The 20,920-nt window shown below is 48.5% G+C and overlaps 3 protein-coding genes across 6 annotated transcripts in view; all 3 read left to right on the top strand.

The window, feature by feature from the left end:
* The window catches only part of STAT5B (signal transducer and activator of transcription 5B), a 60,864-nt gene extending 53,090 nt beyond the window's left edge, over nt 1-7,774 (top strand). The window contains exons 17-19 of the mRNA XM_081027271.1: nt 4,114-4,165; nt 4,486-4,590; nt 5,128-7,774. Of these exons, the coding sequence (XP_080883397.1) occupies nt 4,114-4,165; nt 4,486-4,590; nt 5,128-5,254 (284 nt within the window). The 3' untranslated portion in view covers nt 5,255-7,774. The remainder of the gene's footprint in view (nt 1-4,113; nt 4,166-4,485; nt 4,591-5,127) is intronic.
* A 4,679-nt stretch (nt 7,775-12,453) lies between these two features.
* GHDC (GH3 domain containing) lies at nt 12,454-16,868 on the top strand. 4 transcript variants are annotated; one of them, XM_081027815.1, is made up of 10 exons: nt 12,466-12,599; nt 12,794-12,877; nt 13,075-13,370; nt 13,672-13,787; nt 13,935-14,436; nt 14,812-15,004; nt 15,120-15,191; nt 15,268-15,401; nt 15,765-15,850; nt 16,104-16,868. In XM_081027815.1, the coding sequence occupies exons 3-10, from the start codon at nt 13,088-13,090 to the stop codon at nt 16,320-16,322; spliced, it is 1,605 nt and encodes a 534-aa protein (XP_080883941.1). In that variant the 5' UTR covers nt 12,466-12,599; nt 12,794-12,877; nt 13,075-13,087; the 3' UTR covers nt 16,323-16,868. The 4 variants fall into 4 exon arrangements, with proteins under 4 accessions (XP_080883944.1, XP_080883941.1, XP_080883943.1 ...); XM_081027818.1 differs by having other exon boundaries at nt 12,454-12,599; nt 12,794-13,370; XM_081027817.1 differs by lacking the exon at nt 12,794-12,877 and having other exon boundaries at nt 12,469-12,599.
* Nucleotides 16,869-18,541: 1,673 nt separating this feature from the next.
* Nucleotides 18,542-19,943, top strand: HCRT (hypocretin neuropeptide precursor). Its single transcript, XM_081028768.1, has 2 exons — nt 18,542-18,638; nt 19,479-19,943. Exons 1-2 carry the CDS (start codon nt 18,618-18,620, stop codon nt 19,851-19,853), a joined length of 396 nt encoding a protein of 131 aa, XP_080884894.1. The 5' UTR covers nt 18,542-18,617; the 3' UTR covers nt 19,854-19,943.
* The last annotated feature ends 977 nt before the right edge of the window (nt 19,944-20,920 follow it).

Genomic DNA, 20,920 nt, shown 5'->3' with positions numbered 1-20,920 from the left:
TATATTCTTCAGTCACAGAAAACATATCTGCCACTAACCCCAACTATCAAATTGAAGGAAACAAATTGCTTTTAACATAAACTTAGATCAAACAAAATTAGGTAAAATTTTGTTTTTCAAAACAGAGATGGTTTTATTGTTTTACGAACCTAAAAATATTATGGGTTTATTGTAAACTTTCCAGAAAAGTATAGAAAAGAAAATAGATATCACATGACATCTCTCATTTAGAGATTAATCACTGTAGATATTTAGTGAATATTTTCCTCATCTCTATAGATATGTGTTCTTCATTCATTCAGTGGGTCAGTCAATCACCAGGTGCGTATTAAGTACTTCTTGTATGGAGGTTACAATCTAATAGCAGAAGGAAAACAAACAAGAAAAGAACTAAATATATTTGTGTAGTGATGGGTGCTATGAAGACAAATAAGCACGATCAAAGGGATAGAGAAGTTGCAGGGTGGAGGACGGGGGTAGCGTCTCACTAGAAACTTTCCCTGAGGAGGTGACATCAGAATTGACCTGAACAAAGTGAGGGAGCTGTGTCTAAAGATGTAGAGAGAGAACATTCTAGGCTGAGAGAACACGTGCAGAAACTCTGAGGTGGGATTGAGGTTGGTGTGTTCAAACACCGTCGCGAGGGCCCAGGAAGCTAGAGCTGGATGAGCAGGGAAGAAAATGGTAGGAAATAAGGGCAGATTATTGTCAGGCGTGGAGTCCAAGGTAGAAGGTTTGAGTCATACCACACATCAGCTGGTGTGATCGGATTTTTTTTTCCACTTCAAAATGTATCATAGGCAGAGTTACAGATCAGAAAATAAAATCTTACCACATCATTTTAATGATTGCATAGAAGTCTATTGTATGGTGATTCCATGATACAGTTTATATCTGTTATTTAAGATATTTATAATTTACCATGTTTTGCCACATATAATGTGCTCTCACATATAATGAGCTCTTGTGTTTAATGAGCTCTTGTGTATAATGCGCACCCATGTTTTTGGCGGAAACTTTCAGGGAAAAAATATTTCATTTTAATTTTTTAATTCAAATTTTGATTTGTTTACATTTAGGTACTTGCTTTTGTATTATAAAGGAATTTTAGCATTTATTTTTTTGACATTATGGTCCAAGAAATTTATGTAACAAATAATTTCAAAACACAAGAACAGATACAAAGTATAAGAGATTTTATGTACCGGTAAAAATGTACAATATTTACTCATAGAAGGCCAAGAACTTTTCGTCATTGCAAGTTCATCATAAGTTCAACAAAACCAATTACTGTATTCCAGGGTATTATTTTGTATATGGATATCGCTATTGATTTCTAGAGTTACACTTTTAACTCATAAGCATATGTAAAAGAATTAAAAACATTTATATAGATACAGAATTAGTACTACCCACGTGTAATGCGTATCCTTACTTTTCCCTCACAAATTTGGGCAAAAAAGTGCGTGTTTTACATGGCAAAATATGGTAAGTTATTCCGTTTTTTGTTATGTTTAATACTGAGATAACCTGGTACATGCATCTTGTTCAATTACTTACTTGGGATAAATTCCTAAAGTAGAATTTGTGTAAAAGGTATATGCTTTTTAAGCATTTAGGAACATCTTTGCAGAACTGCCCTCCAGAAAGCAGAATCTGTCTTTACTCCCACAGATGTCTGATGGAGTATCTGCTTTTCCATCCCCCTGCCAATCGCAGAGTCTGTTTATCAGTTTCATGTTCGCCAGTCTGATTGGCATACAAATGGCATCTCAGTTCTTATTTTCATTTCTTTGATTCTTGGTAAGGTCACATACCATTTCACATAATGATAATAACAGTAATAATAAACAGAATACTGGTAGCATTCTGTTGAATGCTTATTGTGTGCCGGGCACTTTTCTCAGCACATTTCACATAGTATCTCATTTAATTCTCAAAACAGTTCTGTGAAGCAGGTGTTATTACTGTCCCTATTGTACAAATGAGGAACTGAGGCACAAAGAAGTATAAAAATTTGCCAAAGGTCACACAGTTAGGAAGAGGCCAAACCAGGATTCGAGCACCAGAGCCTATGTTTCTGAACCTCCACGTTATTAGCTGTTTGTATTTTTTCTGTGAAGTACATTCAGGTTCCTTGTTTATCTTCCTTTTGGAGTTCCTTTTTTTTCTTAATGATGTTTAAGTAATTTTATATAGTAAATAAACCCTTTATGATATATAGCAAATATTTTCTTCATTGTGTCATTGTTCATTTAACATTTAGGTTTTATTTTGCTGAAGTGCAAAGACTTGTAATTTCTATATCACCCAATCTAGCAACCTTTTTCCTCTATAGAGTCTCTTTTATATCAAGCCTTCCCACCCTAAGGTGATGGTTGTATTTCTAGGTACGTAGGAAAGAAGCCAAAATATTTTTAGACTTTTGTGATATTTTGGATTAAACCTATCACTGCTTCTTTTTGTTAGCACAGCTAATCTAGATTTTGAAATCCTACTTTGTTACAGCATTTCTTTGTTTTTTTATCTATTCTGCCAATCTATAAAATTCTCTGTAGACTGTGAAGCACAAAAAGCATGACATATTATGAAAAGGTAGCTCCTGACATTTGAAGCCCTAGAAGAAGTAGGTTCGGATCTCAAGCACTTTGTGAGCCATGTCTCATTTCACTGTCTTGGGCTGTCCCATCCTGTCGGCCATAGGGTAATCTTCATTATCTAATATAGTCAGGATTATACTTATTCCCAGACTCACATTCCCAGCAAACAGGATTTCATTCACTGACTTCAGACTATCACATTCCTACCACCTACTTAACTGGATTTCCATAATCAGCCTTTGTCAAAGGTAACTGTAGCTGGCCAGATCCCTGTCAGGTTTGTCCTGTCACCAGCCATATCCCAATGGGGTTCTGTGGCATGTGAAAAAAGAGAGACACCCCAGTATTCTTTCCAACCAGCCACGGGGCATAGACAACCCTCACTGTGAGGAGTGACTGTCAGTTACTCCCAAATGCAAAAACCCAAGGGGCAGCAAAGAGCATGCAGATATCTGAATGACATTCCTTTCTTTTTCTTCCTTCCTTTCTTTTTCCTTACTTTCTCTCCCTCCCTCCCTCCCTCTCTCCCGCCCTCCCTCTCTCCTCCCCCTCCCCCCCCTCTCTCTCTCTGTCTTTCTTTCTTACCAAAGTTTATTGGGGTGACAATAACCAACAAAGTCACATAGGTTTCAAGCTTACAGCTCTGCAGTGACATTCCCTTTCCTAAAAGAGTAGATACTCAGAGTAACTTTCAGGATCAAGTCAAATTAATTCTTCTCTAATGCTTTGGTTTTTCTGTGCAATCCTGACAAGTGTTTGTATGCTTTCCACTTGAAAACCTCTAGTGATGAGGAAACCAGTTCTTCCCAAGACGGTCCAGTGTGTGTGTGTGTGTGTGTGTGTGTGTGTGTGTGTGTGTGTGTGTGTGTGTTGGGGGGCGGGGCGGTAACTCTAATGACAACATTCTTATATGACTAGAATTTGTCCTCTTCTGATCTCCTCCTGTTGATCCTAATTTTGACTCCTAAAGGACAAGTCCCTCTGCTGCATATGCAACTTTAACTTTTTAGATATTTTTTCTTCTTACAATTACCCTGTTTCCCCAAAAATAAGACCTAGCTGAACAATCAGCTCTAATGCATCTTTTGGAGCAAAAATTAATGTAAGGCCTGGTATTATATTATATTACATTACATTATATTATTATATTATATAAGACCTGGTCTTATAGTAAAATCGTCTGGCTAGGTCTTATTTTTCGAGAAACACGGTAGTATGCAAATAATGCTTGATCTCAGTTTGTGTTGAAGTGTATATTTTCTGTGGTTTGAAGAATTTGTTAACACATCTAAGCCAACTTGGACGATCTCTTCACTTGCAATGTTAGCATTAATTAAGGCTTCTCCTCTGCCAGGTCTTCCTAACAGATTGAAATGTTAAGTGCTTGTATGAAATCCTAAGATAAAATTAGGTGGTTGTGTCCTATTCTAAGAAAAGATGTGATTCGTAGGGGAGATTGTATTTTTATTTCATTTGAGAACTTTGGTTCTCATCACCGTTCCCTGATTCACAGCTAAAGCAGTGGACGGATACGTGAAGCCACAAATCAAGCAAGTGGTCCCTGAGTAAGTGTCCAAGGGCCAGCTCTGGTCTCCTGCTGCCTCTGTCCTCCTCCCCTGACTGTCCTCACCCCTCACTGCCACCCTTCTCTCCCATTCACAGACCCAGCGTTCCCTTCCCCGAAACCTGGCTTGGCCCTGGGGAGGGAACGGGGTTTGGTCACCATGGGACCCGTACCCAGGGCCCACTCCCACAACCAGAGCCCCAAACCCAGTGGACACTGTGTCCTTCTACACCTGGAAAAGACATAAAGATGCCCCCTGAGCCCCTCCCCAAGTCACCTCCTACCCCGGCCGCTGAGGCTCTGCTCTGCTTCCTCCCACAGGTTTGTGACATCTGCAGACTCTGCTGGGGGCAGCGCCACCTACATGGACCAGGCCCCCTCCCCAGCCGTGTGCCCCCAGGCTCATTATAACATGTACCCACAGAAGTAGGTTGTGTTCTCATGGGGCTCCGGGGGAGGAACTGGGCACTTGACCTCAGGCTGGAGGTCTGGTGGGAATCCAGACCTTGGACCTCAGACCTTGGAGGGCTGGTGGGAATCCAGAGCTCCTCTAGGTCTGAGACCTCCCAGCCCTGGCCAGGCTCCAGTATGTGCCAAGGTGCAGGGCGGGAGAGATGGGACCAGAATATATTGGTAGTTTAGAGCGGGGTTAAGCAAATATCATCTGCTCCTAAAAGGGAGACTTTCCTCGCTCTGTGTAAGGACCAGGTGGAGTTTCGATGTGTCTGGACAGTAAGTGTTAGGGGCAGCTGTGGATGGGTGTTTTAGTCTGAGTCTTTCTGTCTAGCTGGCAAAGGACTGTAGATCAGAAGTTGTTCTTTTCCCTGGAAGCCTCGGCTGAGGGTACAGGCAGTCTTGGGCTGCTTACCTGGTGGGGTGCGGGGCTTGGGGTAGTCTCTGCTGCTCGTCATTGGCCTGTGACAACCTTCCCTCCCATGTCATCTCTTCTCTTGCCTTCCCAAGCCCTGACCCTGTCCTTGACACCGATGGGGACTTTGATCTGGACGACACAATGGACGTGGCACGCCGCGTGGAGGAACTCTTAGGCCGACCTATGGACACTCAGTGGATCCCTCATGCGCAGTCGTGACCTCCCATCTCATCCATAGCTTCTTCATCCTCGCCAGAGGAGTTACTCTTGTGGATGTTTTAATTCCATGAATCACTTCTCTTTGGAAACAATACTCATAATGTGAAGTGTTAATACTAGTCGTGACTTTAGTGTTTCTATGCATGGTGGTGCCAGTGAAAGAAGAGAGAGAGAGAGAGAGAGAGAGAGAGAGAGAGAGAGAGAGAGAGTGTGTGTGTGTGTGTGTGTGTGTGTGTGTTGTGATGTTTCTCCCCCTCATTGTCCAGAGTTTAGCTACAGCATTGAGGCTGCAAACAGGCTGTGGTTGTTTTAACCTTGTACAAAAAGGCAGTTCCGTGAACCCTGGAATGTGCCCATGTGTCTTGAGGGTGGCTGAACTTTGGCATGTGGCTGTTCAAGTAAGAGCAGGACAAAGGGAGGAGAAAGCACCTCCTCTCTGGTGAGTCTTTGTCACTGTGTCTGCCAAACAATTGTTATATAACCATGATTGTCTCTGCTTCTGAAATGTAAAAACTGCCTTTTGACAAAGAAAGCCAGTCCTCTCTCCTCTCTCCCCAGTCCCATTTTCCTGGGTAGGGATGGAGGAAAGGGCAATATACAAAAATAGTTGGGGCCAGTGGAGTCCGGGGTTTTCAGATGGGCAGTGGCTTTTTAAATATGCTTAACCCATCTTAATGTTCTCTCCATCCCTCCTCTCCACCCTTTCTGTCTCCCTCTCTCCTTCTCTCACTTTGTGGAACTGCCACCCATTTCCTCTGTGTACACATGTACAGCGATGAACTAGAGGAAAGAAGAGAGGGTCGTATAACCGAGCCTTACAGTGTCGATGTCCTTTGTGTTGCAGCCAGAGTGGAATGCCCATCCCTGACTCTCAGGCACTGAGCATGGTGTCTTGTCACCCATGGAAGCTGTACTTGTCCTGTCTGTCCATCCTTCCTCTGTGCCAGGGGAGGCATGAGAGTGAGACTTCCGAAGGCTTATGGACATGGCTTTTTGCAAATGTTGAATGGTGTTTTTGTTTCTAAATTAGGACTTTGTTTTCCCCTTTCCACCTTAATTATACATCAGAACTCTTCCTGTGTGAGGTACCTGTGCCATTCATACCCAGGTCACCTCATTTTCCTTCGCTGTTCACATATGATGTCTTGGGGAGTGGATGGCAGGAGTGTGGCCTGAACCCAGGGCCAGAGTGGTCAGTGGGTGTTGTTGCCCACCTGGTGGGGTGCTAGGGGATTGAGCATTGGTAATTTGGGGAAATGCAGTCAGTGGGTTTGCTGGAAGTTTGATTTGCTGGAAGCTGCAAAAACAAAACAAAAGCCTCAGCATAATTTTGTTACAGTTTCTTCCATAGCTATACGCCAGAAGGAAGGAATGGGCTACGGCAGGCAGGTGGGAAAAGCGGGGAGCAGGTATAGCTTTTGGGTTAAGCCTACAAGGTCACCCCAGGCCCCTCTCTCTAAAATAAGGACATGACCACGCCCAGGAGAGAATCGCTCTAAAAACCTTATTTTTATACATGTCAGTAAATAGATATTTTTTTTACAAAAATAACTTCTGAACGTATCAGTATTTTGATGTTAAAGGAAAATATTCCTCTATAGTAAATTATTTATTGGAAGATGACTTTTTAAAAGCTGCTGTTTGCCCTGGCTTGGTTTCGTACACTGATTTATTTTTCTATGCCAGGCAGTAGAGTCTCTGCCTCTGAGGAGCAGACTGAGCCTCCATGGAGGCTGATATCGGAGGCTACTAAGCCCCTTACATGCCGCTCAAGAGTCGATTAAAATTCCACCTCGTGGAATTTTAGGGAGTTTTGGGGAAAGGTGAAAAGGAAGCCTGACTGCTCTCGGACCCAGTCTTAAAGAGCCCTCACCAGCCCTGACTCTCAGGCTTCACCAGCACCCGCCTCTGAGTGATGACCTGGTTGTCCCAGCAGCCCTGATGGGAGGGAGGGGAAGGGGTTGCCACACTTGTAGATTGGTAGTGGACCCAGCCTGAGGGCATGCTGAGGGCAGAGCTCTCACTTTACAGTCGGCATTGGGGTTGGAGGTCCCATGCTTGTACAGTTGCTGAGCCGTCCTCAATTTTCCTGAGGCTGTACCTATGGGTGGGAGAGATTTTTGACTGAAAGGTGTGCTCATTATCTGCATTATACTTTCTCTCTTCTCCCTATTCCTGCAAACCGGAAGAAGAGGCGATGGGAAGTCTTGACCACCTCAGCCTCTTGGTCGCTCCCAGACACACACACAGAAATCATCAAAGTGTTCCAACTCTATGTGTGCCATGTGCAGGGTTTTGTAGGGGACGGGGGGAGACAAAGTGAATATAACTTAAAATGGAAGTATACTTTTTATAATTTTTCTTTTTAAAACTTTGTGAAATTATTTCAGATACATATTTTAGTGTTGAGGCAGAGTAGTATATTATAGCCACCAGAAAGAGTATTGTGTACAATTTTACCTGGGGCAATCACAAAACTGTGTATTTTATGTTACAATAAAGGCTTCCTCTGAAGGGACAGCATTGATTCCTGTTTTCGTTTTTTTCTATCAGGTGGCAAGGGAGTGTGGTTTGATAGGAAGAGTTTGAAATCATCAGTGTGACTCTGAAAAAGGGAACTAGTTGGGAGTTGGCTGCCTCAGAGAGCCAGTCTTCAGCTTTGATCGCAGAGGGGGCATTTCTTACCTTCCTGCTCATATGATGTTTTGAAAATTAGAATGATAGTCTTTATCTACTAGCCTCCTGTCTCTAAACTCTTCCTGTTAGGAAACTCATCTTTAAAATTTAACACATTTTTTATTCTATTTTTTATTTTTTCAAAATATGGAACGCTTCATAAATTTCCATGCTAATCTTCTCTGTATTGTTCCAATTTTAGTATATGTGCTGCCAAAGTGAGCACTAAAACTCAGCACATTTAGAGTGCCTGCCCTGAGCCAGGCATTGTGTAGGGGATGAGAAATTGTTTCTGCCATCAAGAGGATTGCAGTCAGGGAAAGGCAACTAACACAATCAGTTATGATAGGATATTGGTTCATGCTGCTATTAAATAAAGGTACCCCAAGAACATAGAGGAAGAGCACCAAACAGCTTAAGCTGGTTCTTAAGGAACAAATAGGCGTTAAGAAAGGAAAAGGCATTCAGCTTTTGAAGTGGGCACGTCACTCAGAAGTGTGCCATCATCCCTACCCCCAGCACCAGAGGCCAGAGCCATTGGCTCAGACATTTTGCCTGACAGGGGAGAGGCAGTCTGTAGAACAGAGAGCTTTGAATATCTCCTCAAAGGAACTGACTGCATTTGCAAGAGAAGTTCAAGCTTAAAGCTGCTCTCAAAAACAGTGGAGGTGATAGTGAAAGGCAATCGGCAGGAGAAAGAGCTTCGTTGGAAATATAGGCTAAACTGGGCTGGCTAGTTTGCTAGAGAGAAATGGGGAAAGAAACAGCTGGCAGGAGCTCTCTCAGGGTCAGGACAAATCTCAAACACTTATCTTGAAACTATGAAGCCTGAATTTGTTTCACTTGTCTTGAAACAAAGAAGCCTTAATTTGATTGGATCAGTTTGTGGAGCAATTTATTCCCCTAGGCATTGTTGAAAAAAAGAAAAAGCAATCATCCAATAATTAGTTTAACATCTGGGTGTGGTTAGGCAAAGAGACAGAGAGACTTGTGAAAAATCACTGACATGCTAGGGTGACTATGGGTATACTCAAATCTACATCCCCATGAAGAACAATAACAGACTTCACACTATGCGGTGGGTGGTGGGGAATAGATAACTCATTAAAATAATCCAGCCACTCACTAAAAAAGTAAGTAACAATAACAAGCCTTGGCAATACATGGAAATAAAACAATACACTCCAAAATAACCAATGGGTCAAAGACGAAACCAAAAGGAAACTTAGAAAATACTTTGAGATGAATGAAAATGAATAGACAACATAAAACTTATGTGATGCAGCTAAAGCAGTGCTTAGAGAAAAATTTATAGCTGTAAAAACATATTAAAAAGAAAATCTCAAGTCAACAACCCAACCTTCCAATTTAAGACAAAAATAAAAAATCTAAACCTAAAGTAAGCAGAAGGAAAGAATAAATAGAGCAGAAATGAAATAGTGAATAGAAAAGTAAAGAAAATCAGAAACCAAAAACTAGGGTTTTTTTTTAAAGATCAACAACAGTGACAACTTTTCACTAGATTAACCGATAAAAAAGAGAATCAGAAACAAAAGAGGAGACATTACTAAAGACGGTACAGAATAAAAGAATTATAAAGGAGTACTATGAACAAATGTATGCCTATACATTAGATAACTTAGATGAAATAGACAAGTTCTTAGAAAAACAAACTACTGAAACTGACTCATGAAGAAATAGACCATCTGAATAGATTTTTAACAAGAGATTGAATTAGCAACCAAAAAGTACCTACAAAGAAGAGCCCAGGCCCAAATGGCCTCACCATTGAATTCCACCAAACATTTAAAGAATACCAATTTTTTTTAAACTTATTCTTCAACATCAAAGAAGTACATTTGATAGTAGAGGACACAGCTGTCCTTATGAGTTCAGCATTTTCATGGAGAAAATTGTACCTGTATCACCTGAAAGTTCAGAATGTTTTTACATAGATAAGTAGGCCCATTAATGTGTTTACTGCTTTGGAATATACAGCTCTTAACAAGCATGTGCTACAAGCCATCTGTTCCTGAAGGCTCTATATATCAAGCCCCCCCCCCCCCCCCCCCCCCCGTCTCCTTTCAGATGTAGAAATCCACTATCTCGCTGCCGGCCCAAGATGGCTTCTGTCTGTAAGCTCCTTTAATAAACTTTAATTCTGGAGTTGTTAGCCTCTTTCTTCAGTCTCTTGGCCCTGTCCTCCTTTGGAGGTCTGTTCTAGTACATGTCGGAAAATTTTCCCCAACACAGAGGACACTCAAAATGAAAAGACAACCCACAGAATGGGAGAAAATATTTGCAAATCATATCTAAGAACTCTTACAACTTAAAAGAGACAACATAATTAAAAAATGGGTAAAGGATCTGAAAAGACATTTTACCAAAGAAGATATACAAATGGCCACTAAACACATAAAAAGACGCTAGACATCTTTAGTCATTAGGGATATGGAAGTTAAAATCAACTCAAGTCATTTTACACCCCATTAGGATGGCTAAATCAAAAGTCCAGACAATAACAAGTGTTGACAAGGGTGTACTGCTGGTGGGGATGTTAAATGGTGCAACCACTTTGGAAACCAGTTTAGCAGTTCCTTAAACAGTTAAACAGAGTTACTGTACAACCCAGTCCTTCCAACTCATAGGCAGTTACACAAGAAAAATTAAAATACATGTCCACAGAAAAAAGGTGTACATAAATGTTCATAACAGCATTATACATAATAGCCAAAGAGTGGAAACAACCCAAATGTCCATCAACTGATGAGTGGAGAGACATATGTAGTGTTGTTTACACACCACATTTGGATGGTGTTACATCCAATGGAATATAATTTGGCAATAAAAAGGAATGAACTACTGATACACAGTACCACATAGAAGAACCTTGAAAATATTATGCTAAGTGAAAGAAGCCAGACACAAAAGACCATGTGTGATATGATTCCATTTATGTGAAATGTCCAGAATGGGCAAATCTATAGAGATAGAAAGTAGATTTGTGGTTGCTTAAGGCTGGGGCCGGGGAGGCTGGGAGGGGAATGGAGGGTATAGCTAAAGGGTATGGGGTTACTTTCGAGGTAATGAAAGTGTTATAAAATTGATTGTTGGTGTTGCACATGTCAGAATATACTAGAAACCATTGAATTGTACACTTTAAATGGGTGATTTGTGTGATGTGTGAATTATATCTAATAAAGTGGTTATTTTTAAAAAGCAAGTGCAAGAGTTCAGCAAGAAATAAAAAGGAGCGAAAGTGGGGTAGGGTGGCCTAATTGTGAGAGCAGGCCTATGCAAAGGAGCTCAGCTGTGAAAAGAAAGGAGGCTGCAAGACTTAGAGGCAGGTGAGGGGTTCAAGGGAGGAGGTTAGTGTCTGACAGCCTGGGTCCAGAGCACAGGTGGAGGGAGGGCTTAACCACGGTCAGCAGAGGAACCTTATTCTAGAGCACAGCTTCTTAAACTTTACAACAGGAAAGTACAGTAGGAGCCTAAGTTCGGTGAGCGCTTTGCTCCCAGTTGCAAAACTACTTAGTGTCTTAAAGATAAAAGTTTGTTTTTCCTTGGGATGAAGCCAATAAGCTAATAAAGATGGTGACCCCAATTACCAGGTAAAGTTAGGACGAACGACGTGTGACAAACGGTGCCGTCAGGTCCACTTACTTGAGACTAGTTATAATTTACCTTGAGACTAGTTGTAATGTGTGTAATGGGTTCTATCTGTTTCACTATAAAATGGAGTGAGATTCTTTTCTGTCTTTGCAATTCCTTAGCGGGTTGCCTGTGCTGTACATCTGTGGGGACAGAGCCAGGAGCGCAGTTTCCAGGCTCTCGGCCTCAAGTGGAAAGGTGCTGGCTCATGTAGTAAATGGCCATCAACTGTGATTGGATGGCCAGCAGCTGTGGCTAGTTGGCCGTCAGCTGTAACCAGTGAGCCATTGGCCACTAATATAACTGCCGTGGCTACGCTAGTAAAAAATGGGGGCTAGCAAGAAGATGGTGGCTGGCAAGCGCAGATTGCAGTTAGGACGGCGGGTTGTGGACAGTGTGGCTCCTGCTTCCTGTTTCTCCAACCCAGACACCAGCAAGAATATAGTAATATGACTCCCCTACCTATGGCTCCGTGGGTGATCCTTTTTGGCCTCACCATGTCCTGCGTTCTTATGTGGGGAGCGGGAGCTGAGACCCTGCAGGCCGCCCCGCACGACAGCATCACATTCTGGTTTAATGCTTACTCAATAACAAACGTGTTTTCTCTCTCTACTACCTTTATGGAGAAGAAAATGTTGGTTTTTAACAATTCTCAAGCTTGAATCTGCTCCAGGATGGAATGTGCCCCACTCCCAACTGAAGCTGCTCCCTGGTGCTCTTTTCCACACTCAGCTTTCTCTTCCTTCACCTGCGCAAGGTTGAGAACCACGGTACTCTGGCCCTAGCTTCCCAAGTCTGCCAGCATGGGCTAGCACCCAGCACATCCCCTTTAGGCAGCCTGCCCCTTTAAGAGCACCCCCCATGTCAGCTCCTCCTTCAAGCTCAGTGGCCGGATTTCCCTGTTGTGAGGCCCTGCTCTTTAAAGCCATGGCTCCATCTTTCTGGCCTTCCGTGTACTGAGACCGGAGTGCTGAGGGGGCCCTGGGTGCTGGGAGTAGGCACAAGTGGCCTGTGACAGGTGCACATGGGACGTGAACCTCTGCCCAGGACTCAGGAGGGACACAGAGCTGGGACAGGGTGGATCCTGAGACGTAGCTGAGCCACTCAGGAGTGGGCAAGACCTGTCATTTGTTAAGCAGCCGCTGTATGCCAGGCACCGCGCCAAGCCCTTTTTGCACCTTCTGATGGGGGTATTATATTCCCATTTGACAGATAGGGAGATGGAGCTCAGAGCAGAGAGCTGAATTTCCTGGGGCCGTACAGGTAGCAAGTGGCAGAGTCAGGGGCTGAACTCAGGTCAGTGTGACTCCAAAGCCTGGTATTCTCTCCTCTGCCTCACCTGCCTGACAGGGGTCCTGGCTTCTTTCTAAACTTCCTTTGTCCTTGGTTTTCCTGTGTGTGGTAGAGTGGGGGTGGGGATGTAAGAAATGGGTTATCCTTTGCCCATCCCCCCACGCCCCCATACCAGCACTCTGGTTCCTTCCTCCTCCCAGGAGCCGCCTGGATATGCTGCTGCTGCTGTTCCTGCTGCTGCTGCTGCTGTTCCTGCTGCTGCTGCTGCTGCCGCCACTGGCCGTGCTCCAGCAACAGCAGTCCCAGGGTCCCAGGCTGTCCTGGCTTGCTGGCCTCCAGCACCATGTGGCCTGGGGGCTTCTGTGCTGGGCAGCTGCCTGGCAGCAGTGGAGACTGGAGCGGAGAACGCTGCATGTGGGCCAGAGCCAGCAGCAGGCCCTGAGGTGGTGTCTGAAGCGAGCCCAGGGTCCCCGCTGTCCCCTTAGGGGGAGCACAGGTGTGTTTTCCAGGGTCTGAGGAGGTGGCCCAAAGAGGAAGAAACCCCACAGGACAGTCAAATCCCAGAACCTGAAGACCTCCCTTCCCCACTTCTGCTGGCAACACAGAGAGGCCTGACCCAGAGATCCTCCCCAGGCTCCAGACTGTTCAAGATGAATTTTCCCATCCTGGGCCCTGATAGTCCCCTTCCCCCCAGGCCTATTTTGGGTCCCTTCCGGAAGGGTCTCGCCAGCCTTGCCTGAAATTCTTGGGAAACTCTGTGGCTTCATGAAGAGTTTATGATGTCTTTGGGGCTACAGATATGAGCGCCTTCCGGAAGCATCTCCCTCTGACCAAGGCCAGCCAGGCCCAGAAGGAAGAAAGTGAGGGGCAGCTCTCTACCTCAAACCAGCCCCAGGGGGAGGCCGCTGTGCAGGTAAACTGAGAAAGCTGGAGCCCAGCCCCACCAGACACCCCTATTTGCAGCCAAACCCTTCAATCAGGGTGGGCAAAGAACCCATAACCTGGGAACTCAGGGCCTGGCTCAGGTCGGAGGCCAACAACCTCTCATGTCTCTCTCCAGGCCACCTTGCTGGGTCTGGCAGCCCTAAACAAGGCCTACCCGGAAGTGCAGGCTCCGGGAGGCAAGGCCTGTGTGACTCCTACGTCCCCTTGGCCCCACCGCCTCCCCTGGCCTTGGCATGCCCTCGGCCAGGTTAGCCCCCCTGGATCCAAGGACCCCAATGCTCTGCTACTGGGAGCACTGATGTCCCCAGGGCTGCGGGCACTGGAAGCTGGGACAGCAGTTGAACTCCTGGATGTCTTCTCGGGCCTGGAGGCCCATGGCGAAGAGCTGGCTGAGGCAATAGCTGCTGGGAACCCAGGAGCACCTCTCCCCAGACGGGCAGATGAGCTGCGGGAGGCCCTAGAGCAGGGACCCCGAGGACTGGCCCTTCGGCTCTGGCCAAAGCTGCAGGTGGTGGTGACTCTGGATGCAGGAGGCCAGGACGAAGCTGTGGCTGCCCTGGGGGCCTTGTGGTGCCAAGGGCTAGACTTCTTCTCTCCAGCTTATGCTGCCTCTGGAGGTCAGCAGGACTCAAGGGTGGTGAGCTGGGGGCAGGGCACAGAGGTCACACCGCTAGCTGCCATGTAGAGCGCCGTACGTTATCATCTCATGTAATCCTCCCCAACACCAGCAGCTGCGTTTTACAAATGATGAAACGGGGGTTCATAGAAGTTGCACAAATTCATACAGCACCCGTTTGTCGCCTCCAGAACCACTGCCTCTTCCCAGTCAGGACCCGAGAGGCAGTGGGCTGAGCCTGGGGAAGCCGCGAAGGAGGGGGTGGAAGGGCAGTAGTGGGATCAGATGCTCAGAGGACTGCAGCCCGGGGTGCAGGCGGAGGGCCTAGCAGAAAACAATGGTACCACCAGATAAAGGGGCTGCTTGTTCCCCGCAGGGGTGATGGGCCTGAACCTGTGGCCAGAACAGCCCCGTGGGCTGTATGTCCTGCCCCCTGGTGCTCCCTTGATTGAGCTGCTCCCAGTCAAGGAAGGACCCCAGGAAGAGGCTGCCACCACCATCCTGCTGGCTGAGGCCCAGAAGGGCAAGGAGTACGAGCTGGTGCTGACTGACCATGCCAGCCTTACCAGGTGATCACCTGCCCCCCCCCCAGCCACCGCAAGCCCTCTGGGACCCTGTTGAGGGCCAGGGGCATGAGCTAATGGGTCCTTGGACCTGACCTTACCCTCACTCCCACCCCGTCAGGTGCTGTCTGGGTGACGTGGTACGGGTGATTGGTGCCTACAATCAGTGTCCAGTTGTCAGGTTCGTTGGCAGGTAGGTGACTTCCAAGGGAGCTGAGGGGCTGTCCTTGTGCCCTGGGCTCCTCTGCCTTCCCCTCCCTTCTCTCCAGGCTGGGCCAGACCCTGAGTGTTCGAGGAGAAGACATTGGTGAGGATATGTTCTCCGAGGCCCTGGGCCGGGCGGTGGGGCAGTGGCCAGGGGCCAAGCTTTTGGACCATGGCTGTGTGGAGAGCAGCATTCTGGGTAAGCTTCGCCATCAGTTCCTGCCCCCTGTTGGGTTGGCTGCCCCCCAGTGCATAACCATCCTGCTGGGAGACCTCTAGGAAGGAGGTTAGACCCAGCTTCCTTTGCTGCTCCTAACAAGAGTCCTTCCCCGTGTTTAACTCCAATCCCTCCTGCTTCAGTCTCTCCCCATTTCCTTTCCTGACCTGTTTCAGATTTAGCACTAAGTTCTGGGTTTCATTAACCCTCTCCCCACCAAGAAACCCCCTTTTTCCCTGTGAACCCCAGAGTGGGAAAGAATGGGGGACGGGAAGGGGGTCGCAGGCTTTGGCTTTGGAAGTTGCCCTGTTCACAGGAGAGCATGTGTGTGGGGTTTGTCTGCAGATTCCTCCGGGGGCTCTGCTCCCCACTATGAGGTATTTGTGGCACTGAGGGGGCTGAGGAACCTGTCAGAGGAACATCGAGACAAGGTAAATGAGGCAGAGACAGTATCTGACTGAATGTCCCCTTCACTCTGCATGTCCCCAAGTGCCATAGGCACAGAGAAGGATGGGGAGGAGTGGGGCAGGGAGGAGTGCTTTCCTATGGCTCTGGGAAGGGAGGGGTGAATCCCACAGACACACGCATGCCAGTGGAACTCCTACCCAGGCATATGCTGGGCACAGTGTGCACACCTCATCTACACGCCACAGACCAGACTTATTCGGGCCATTCTGTCCTCAGCTTGACCACTGCCTTCAGGAAGTCTCTCCCTGCTACAAGTCCCTGAGGTTCCGGGGCAGTGTGGGCCCTGCCAGAGTCCACCTGGTGGGGCAGGGGGCCTTCCGAGCGCTCCGGGAAGCCCTTGCTGCCTGTGCCTCGTCCCCCTTCCCTCCTGAGATGCCCCGGGTCCTCAGGCACAGGAACCTGGCCCAGCTCCTGCAGAGGAGGGTGGTGTCCTGAGTTGAGGCCCACCCACTGCCCCATCCACCCCCAGAGGCTGCCCCACTCTATCCTCTGGGGCCTCTCTGGATGGGGAACCCTTGGCCAGGGTTTTTGACTCTGTGTCACCTGACAGTTGCCCATCAGAGCTTCTGGGATGTAGGAAGGTCTGACCTAGTCAGCCAGTTCTGAGGAGGTGACTTCAGGGGGACAGCCGATACCAGCCATGCCCTGCCCGGAGCCCCCTCTGCCCACTCTGGAGGACATTGCTAGAGAGTTCCCATACATGCTGATGGCTCCTGTGCCTCTCAGCCCAGTGCTCTGGGCAGGCTGGAAATGTTGGGAGTTCATATTCCCAGGAGCAAACTTCAGTCAGCAAGGAGCAGGAGTTGAGAATGCTGCCCTCAGCTTCATTATCTCTCAGTGCGACAATTCAGAAGTGTATTCTGCACCAGTTGGCCACAGTGGTAGCCCTCTTATTTACACAGTTCTTGCTGGCTTTCCTCCCATCCTTACTCCATTATGTGTTTTCTAGGATCACCTCCCAAATAAACCTCTTACACCCAGATTCTTGACTCGGGGTCTGCTTTTTGGGAAAACTACAGTGGTCCCTTTTGCTCTGCTCCTGCCGCAGCCTGCCCTTCCACCTTCAGCTCTGGACACCAGCGCTTTCTCCCTACTCTCCACTGGGGTAGGCCCCAAGCGTGTGTGTGTGTACTCGGGAGCCCTCGGGGACCACTGCCACAGCCTAGATCAACCCAGAAAACACAAAGCTCCCTCCTCATACCTCTCCTCATTCCAAGCTTAACCTAAATGTGAAGGGGCTGCTCCCCAAAAGAGCTGGCCTTGGTTCAGCACAGGTCCATTTCCTGGCCCAGCACCCACAAATCACTTCCATGGGCAGAGGCTGTACTGCAAATTGTAAAGCCTCACAGTAGGAAGCAACTGCAGACACCATGTGTGTCAACTGCCCATCCTACCGGTGGGGACACTGAGGCTTGGCGAGGCTGTGAGGCTCGCCTAAGGCCAAGCTCCTCCTAAGTAGCATGACACCTGCTCCTAAGTCTCTGATTCTGCCTCTGAATTACATCTGGATTCACGCCCCACATTCAGGTTCCTGCGCCCACTCAGCCGGCCCCTACATCAGCCCATGACTCCTCTCTGCTAAAACCCTGCATGTCTCCCCAGCACCCACCTTTGACTCACCGTGGACCTCATTTGCCGGTCCAGCCACCTCTCTCCTCTGTGACCACGAGGACCCCCCTCTGCTATCCCACTGTCACCTCCAGGTCTTTGCTCAAATTGTCCCTCCTGCAGAATGCCTTCTCCCCGAAAATTACCTGGTAGAAATCCCCTTTTCATGAAAAACCTGTTCAGAGTCCTTTCTCCCACTGAGCTATCACTGGTGGGTCTCACCCCCACCTGGACTTTGGAGCACCTTGAAAACTGAGCATGTCACTCCAGCATCCAGTGCAGGGCCTGGCACAGAGCAGGTGCTCAATAGACAGTGCCCTGAATAAGACAGACTCCAACCGTGGTGGCTCACTGACTGCTGATGGCAGGATGGGACCCCATCCCTCCCCTCCAGGAAGGAAGCTGGGAGATCAAAGGAAATCACCAGGTTTGGCTGCTTTCCTCCCATTGCCCAGGTTTGGTTTTCAAGGTTTTCCATCTTGGAGGTTGGTGGAAGGGGCAAAAGGAAGAAAAGAGCTGGAGGAAGGGAGAACCAGCTCACAAGCCTTTTTCCATGGAGGAGGAAGGCCCCGGAGCCTGACAGACCCACGGGGAGTGACGAGGAGTGGTGGGGAGAGGCCTGCTGTCTGGGTGCCCTCCCCCTACCACATATACCCTATGGAGAGTGGGTTTCATGACCACCTCCTCGCCTGCCCCTAATTAGCAGCTGTGCCCCCTACATTGTTCCATGCCAGCGCCCCAGCCAAGGCCTCTTTTGTGCTCTCAGATTCCTGGGTGCAAGTTGGCCTCATTAGTGCCCGGAGACCGCCCCATCTCCAGGGAGCAGGCAGACAGACAAGGGGGAGATCAGGGGGACAGTGATCCAACTCCGGCCTCTGAGTGTCTTGGCGGCCATTCCTTGGGCCCAGCCTGGAGACGGCCCCCCTACACGAAGCTAATCTTAGACTTGCCTTTGTCTGGCCCCAGAGTGGACGCAAGTGCCCGTTTCTCCCCCACCACCTCAGAGCACTATAAACCCCAAGCCCCTGGGGTAGCAGGTCACAGTCGACGGCCTCAAAGTTCCTGGCTATTTGGACCACTGGAGACAACTTCCCGGCTACCCCACTCTGAGATCCAGACACCATGAACCCTCCCTCCACAAAGGTAAAGACCCAGGGACAGAGGGGACACATCATACTAGGGGGCAATGAGAATGCTTGCTCAGGGGTAGAAGAAAAGCTGAGGATATCTCCCACTTGGTCTTCTCCTATGTGAGCTCTGAGGCAGGCTGGAGGCTGGATGGACACTTGGCTGAGAACCTGTCTTGGCTAATATTCAATTGTGGCCTCTTTTCCTAAGAGCTCATGTTTATTGAGTTCTTACTATGTTTCAGCTGCTGTGTTTGCACCTGCCATCTCATTTCATCCTCCCAGCAGCCCTGCATAGTAGGAATTATTTAATACCCAGGTCACAAGTGAGGAAGCTATGCCACCTGAGAGGGTAGGAAACTGGACCAAAGCCACAGAGTCCGGTGTCCCCTGCAAGGGAGCAGGCAGACAACACTTGGATCCTGCCAGTTCTTAATTTGCACGGGTTTGCTGCTGGGCGTAAGGGGAGCAGGAAGAAATAGGGCCTCTGCTTCCCTGAGTGCACAAACTTCAGACACACCTGTTTTCAGATGGAGTGGTAAGCACTTCAATGGGGGTACAATAGAGACTAATCCCTCCAGAGGACAGAGGGATTCATTCTGCCCAGGGGATCTCAAAGGGCTTCCTGGAGGAGATGCTGTGCTGGGATTTGAAGGATGAGGTAACGGAGCCAGATGAGCTCTTTTCCAACAGAGCCCTTCACGTAGCATGGCGCAGAGGCAGGAACACGAAGGGACAGCGAGGGAGGGGAGCAGGCCAAGAGGAGGAGCGCAAACAGCGGGGCAAGGCCTGGGTGTGGGGGCTGGATGTCCGCGCAGTGGTGAGACCCCCCAGCGCCGGATCTCCACCTTTCTAGGTCTCCTGGGCCGCCATGACGCTTCTGCTGCTGCTGCTGCTGCTGCCCCCCGCGCTGCTGTCTCCTGGGGCGGCCGCGCAGCCCCTGCCCGACTGCTGTCGCCAGAAGACGTGCTCCTGCCGACTCTACCAGCTGCTGCACGGCGCTGGCAATCACGCGGCTGGCATCCTTACGCTGGGCAAGCGGCGGCCAGGTCCTCCCGGCCTCCAGGGCCGGCTGCAGCGCCTCCTGCAGGCCAGCGGTAACCACGCGGCCGGCATCCTGACCATGGGCCGCCGCGCAGGCGCAGAGTCTGCGCCGCGCCCCTGCTCCGGGCGCCGTTGTCCCTCTACTACTCCGTCATCTGTCGCGCCTGGGGGACGGTCCGGGGTCTGAGCCCCGGCTTGGGCTCTGTCCTGTCCCTGCCCACTCCCCTCTGCCCGCCAGGAGTCAGCCCCCAAACAAAAAAGTGCAATAAAGACGAGACTCCGTTGGTGTGGCTGCTCTCTGTTCCTGCGTGGTCGCCTCTCTCCCTCCAGGGGGCGGCAGAGTCTTGTGAACTATAAAGAGCCCAGTGGCCTGGAAGCCCGGCTCTGGGGCACCTCAAGCTTGGGCGTCGTTGAACTTGAAACACTCTTGGATGGGGAGCTTCCAGAGCAAGGAACCGTGCAAGGCCCTGGGGTGCGTAGATAACCGCATATGTGCATGCGGGAAGGGAGGATGCGGGATAGACACGTCCCTGGATACTCTGCTAGTCATTCTATGTGAGCCTTCATGGATAGACACAGGAGGGGAGCGAGAGCAAGAAAAGCTGCACAGAGGAGCGGAATCCGGTTGAGAAGGGCTGGGAGCTGAGCATTCGGAGGAGGCAGGGAATAATGAGGTTCAACATGAGTCACCTAGAGTGGCTGCAGCGTGGGACAGAGGGTGTGTGGAGCGGTGAGGCACCGGAGGGGGAGACAGGTTGTGCAGCGCAGATTGTAAAGCCCCTCACGAGTCATCAGGCTTTATTCTGTAGGTAGCTGGGAATTACCAGTTCTTATGCACAGATGGGTGAGATTTTCCTACAACTTTAACTGAACACAGCTGTTACGGGTTGAATTGTGCCCCCTCTCTAAATTCATATGTTGAAGTGATAGCACTTCAGAATGTGACTTTATTTGGAGGGTGGTTACAGATGTAATTAATTAAGGTGAAGTTATACTGGTGTGAGGTGGGCCTCCAGTCCAGTATGACTAGTGTCCTTACAAAAAGGGTCGGAGGGATTTGGACACAGAAACACACATTGGGAGAACCCATGTGAACGTGAAGGCAGAGGTGTGGTAATGCATCTGCAAGCCAAGGAATGCCAAGATTGCCAGCAACCTCCCAGAAGCTAGAAGACAGGCCTGGAACAGGTTTTCCTTCACAGCCTTCAAAGAAAACCAATCTGGCCATTATATTGAACTTGGACTTTGAGCCTC

Source organism: Rhinolophus hipposideros (assembly GCF_964194185.1).
Source record: "Rhinolophus hipposideros genome assembly, chromosome: 20".
NCBI lineage: Eukaryota > Metazoa > Chordata > Mammalia > Chiroptera > Rhinolophidae > Rhinolophus > Rhinolophus hipposideros.
This window is presented reverse-complemented; position numbering and strand designations above follow the sequence as displayed.

What these genes read in the sequence shown, in the direction of transcription:
- GHDC (XM_081027818.1), top strand. Translation starts at nt 13,088, where the DNA reads ATGCTGCTGCTGCTGTTCCTGCTGCTGCTGCTGCTGTTCCTGCTGCTG. An exon ending in AGGGGGAGGCCGCTGTGCAG is followed by an intron (nt 13,788 to 13,934) that starts GTAAACTGAGAA and finishes GTCTCTCTCCAG; the next exon opens with GCCACCTTGCTGGGTCTGGC. An exon ending in GTTGTCAGGTTCGTTGGCAG is followed by an intron (nt 15,192 to 15,267) that starts GTAGGTGACTTC and finishes CCTTCTCTCCAG; the next exon opens with GCTGGGCCAGACCCTGAGTG.
- HCRT (XM_081028768.1), top strand. Translation starts at nt 18,618, where the DNA reads ATGAACCCTCCCTCCACAAAG. An exon ending in TGAACCCTCCCTCCACAAAG is followed by an intron (nt 18,639 to 19,478) that starts GTAAAGACCCAG and finishes CCACCTTTCTAG; the next exon opens with GTCTCCTGGGCCGCCATGAC.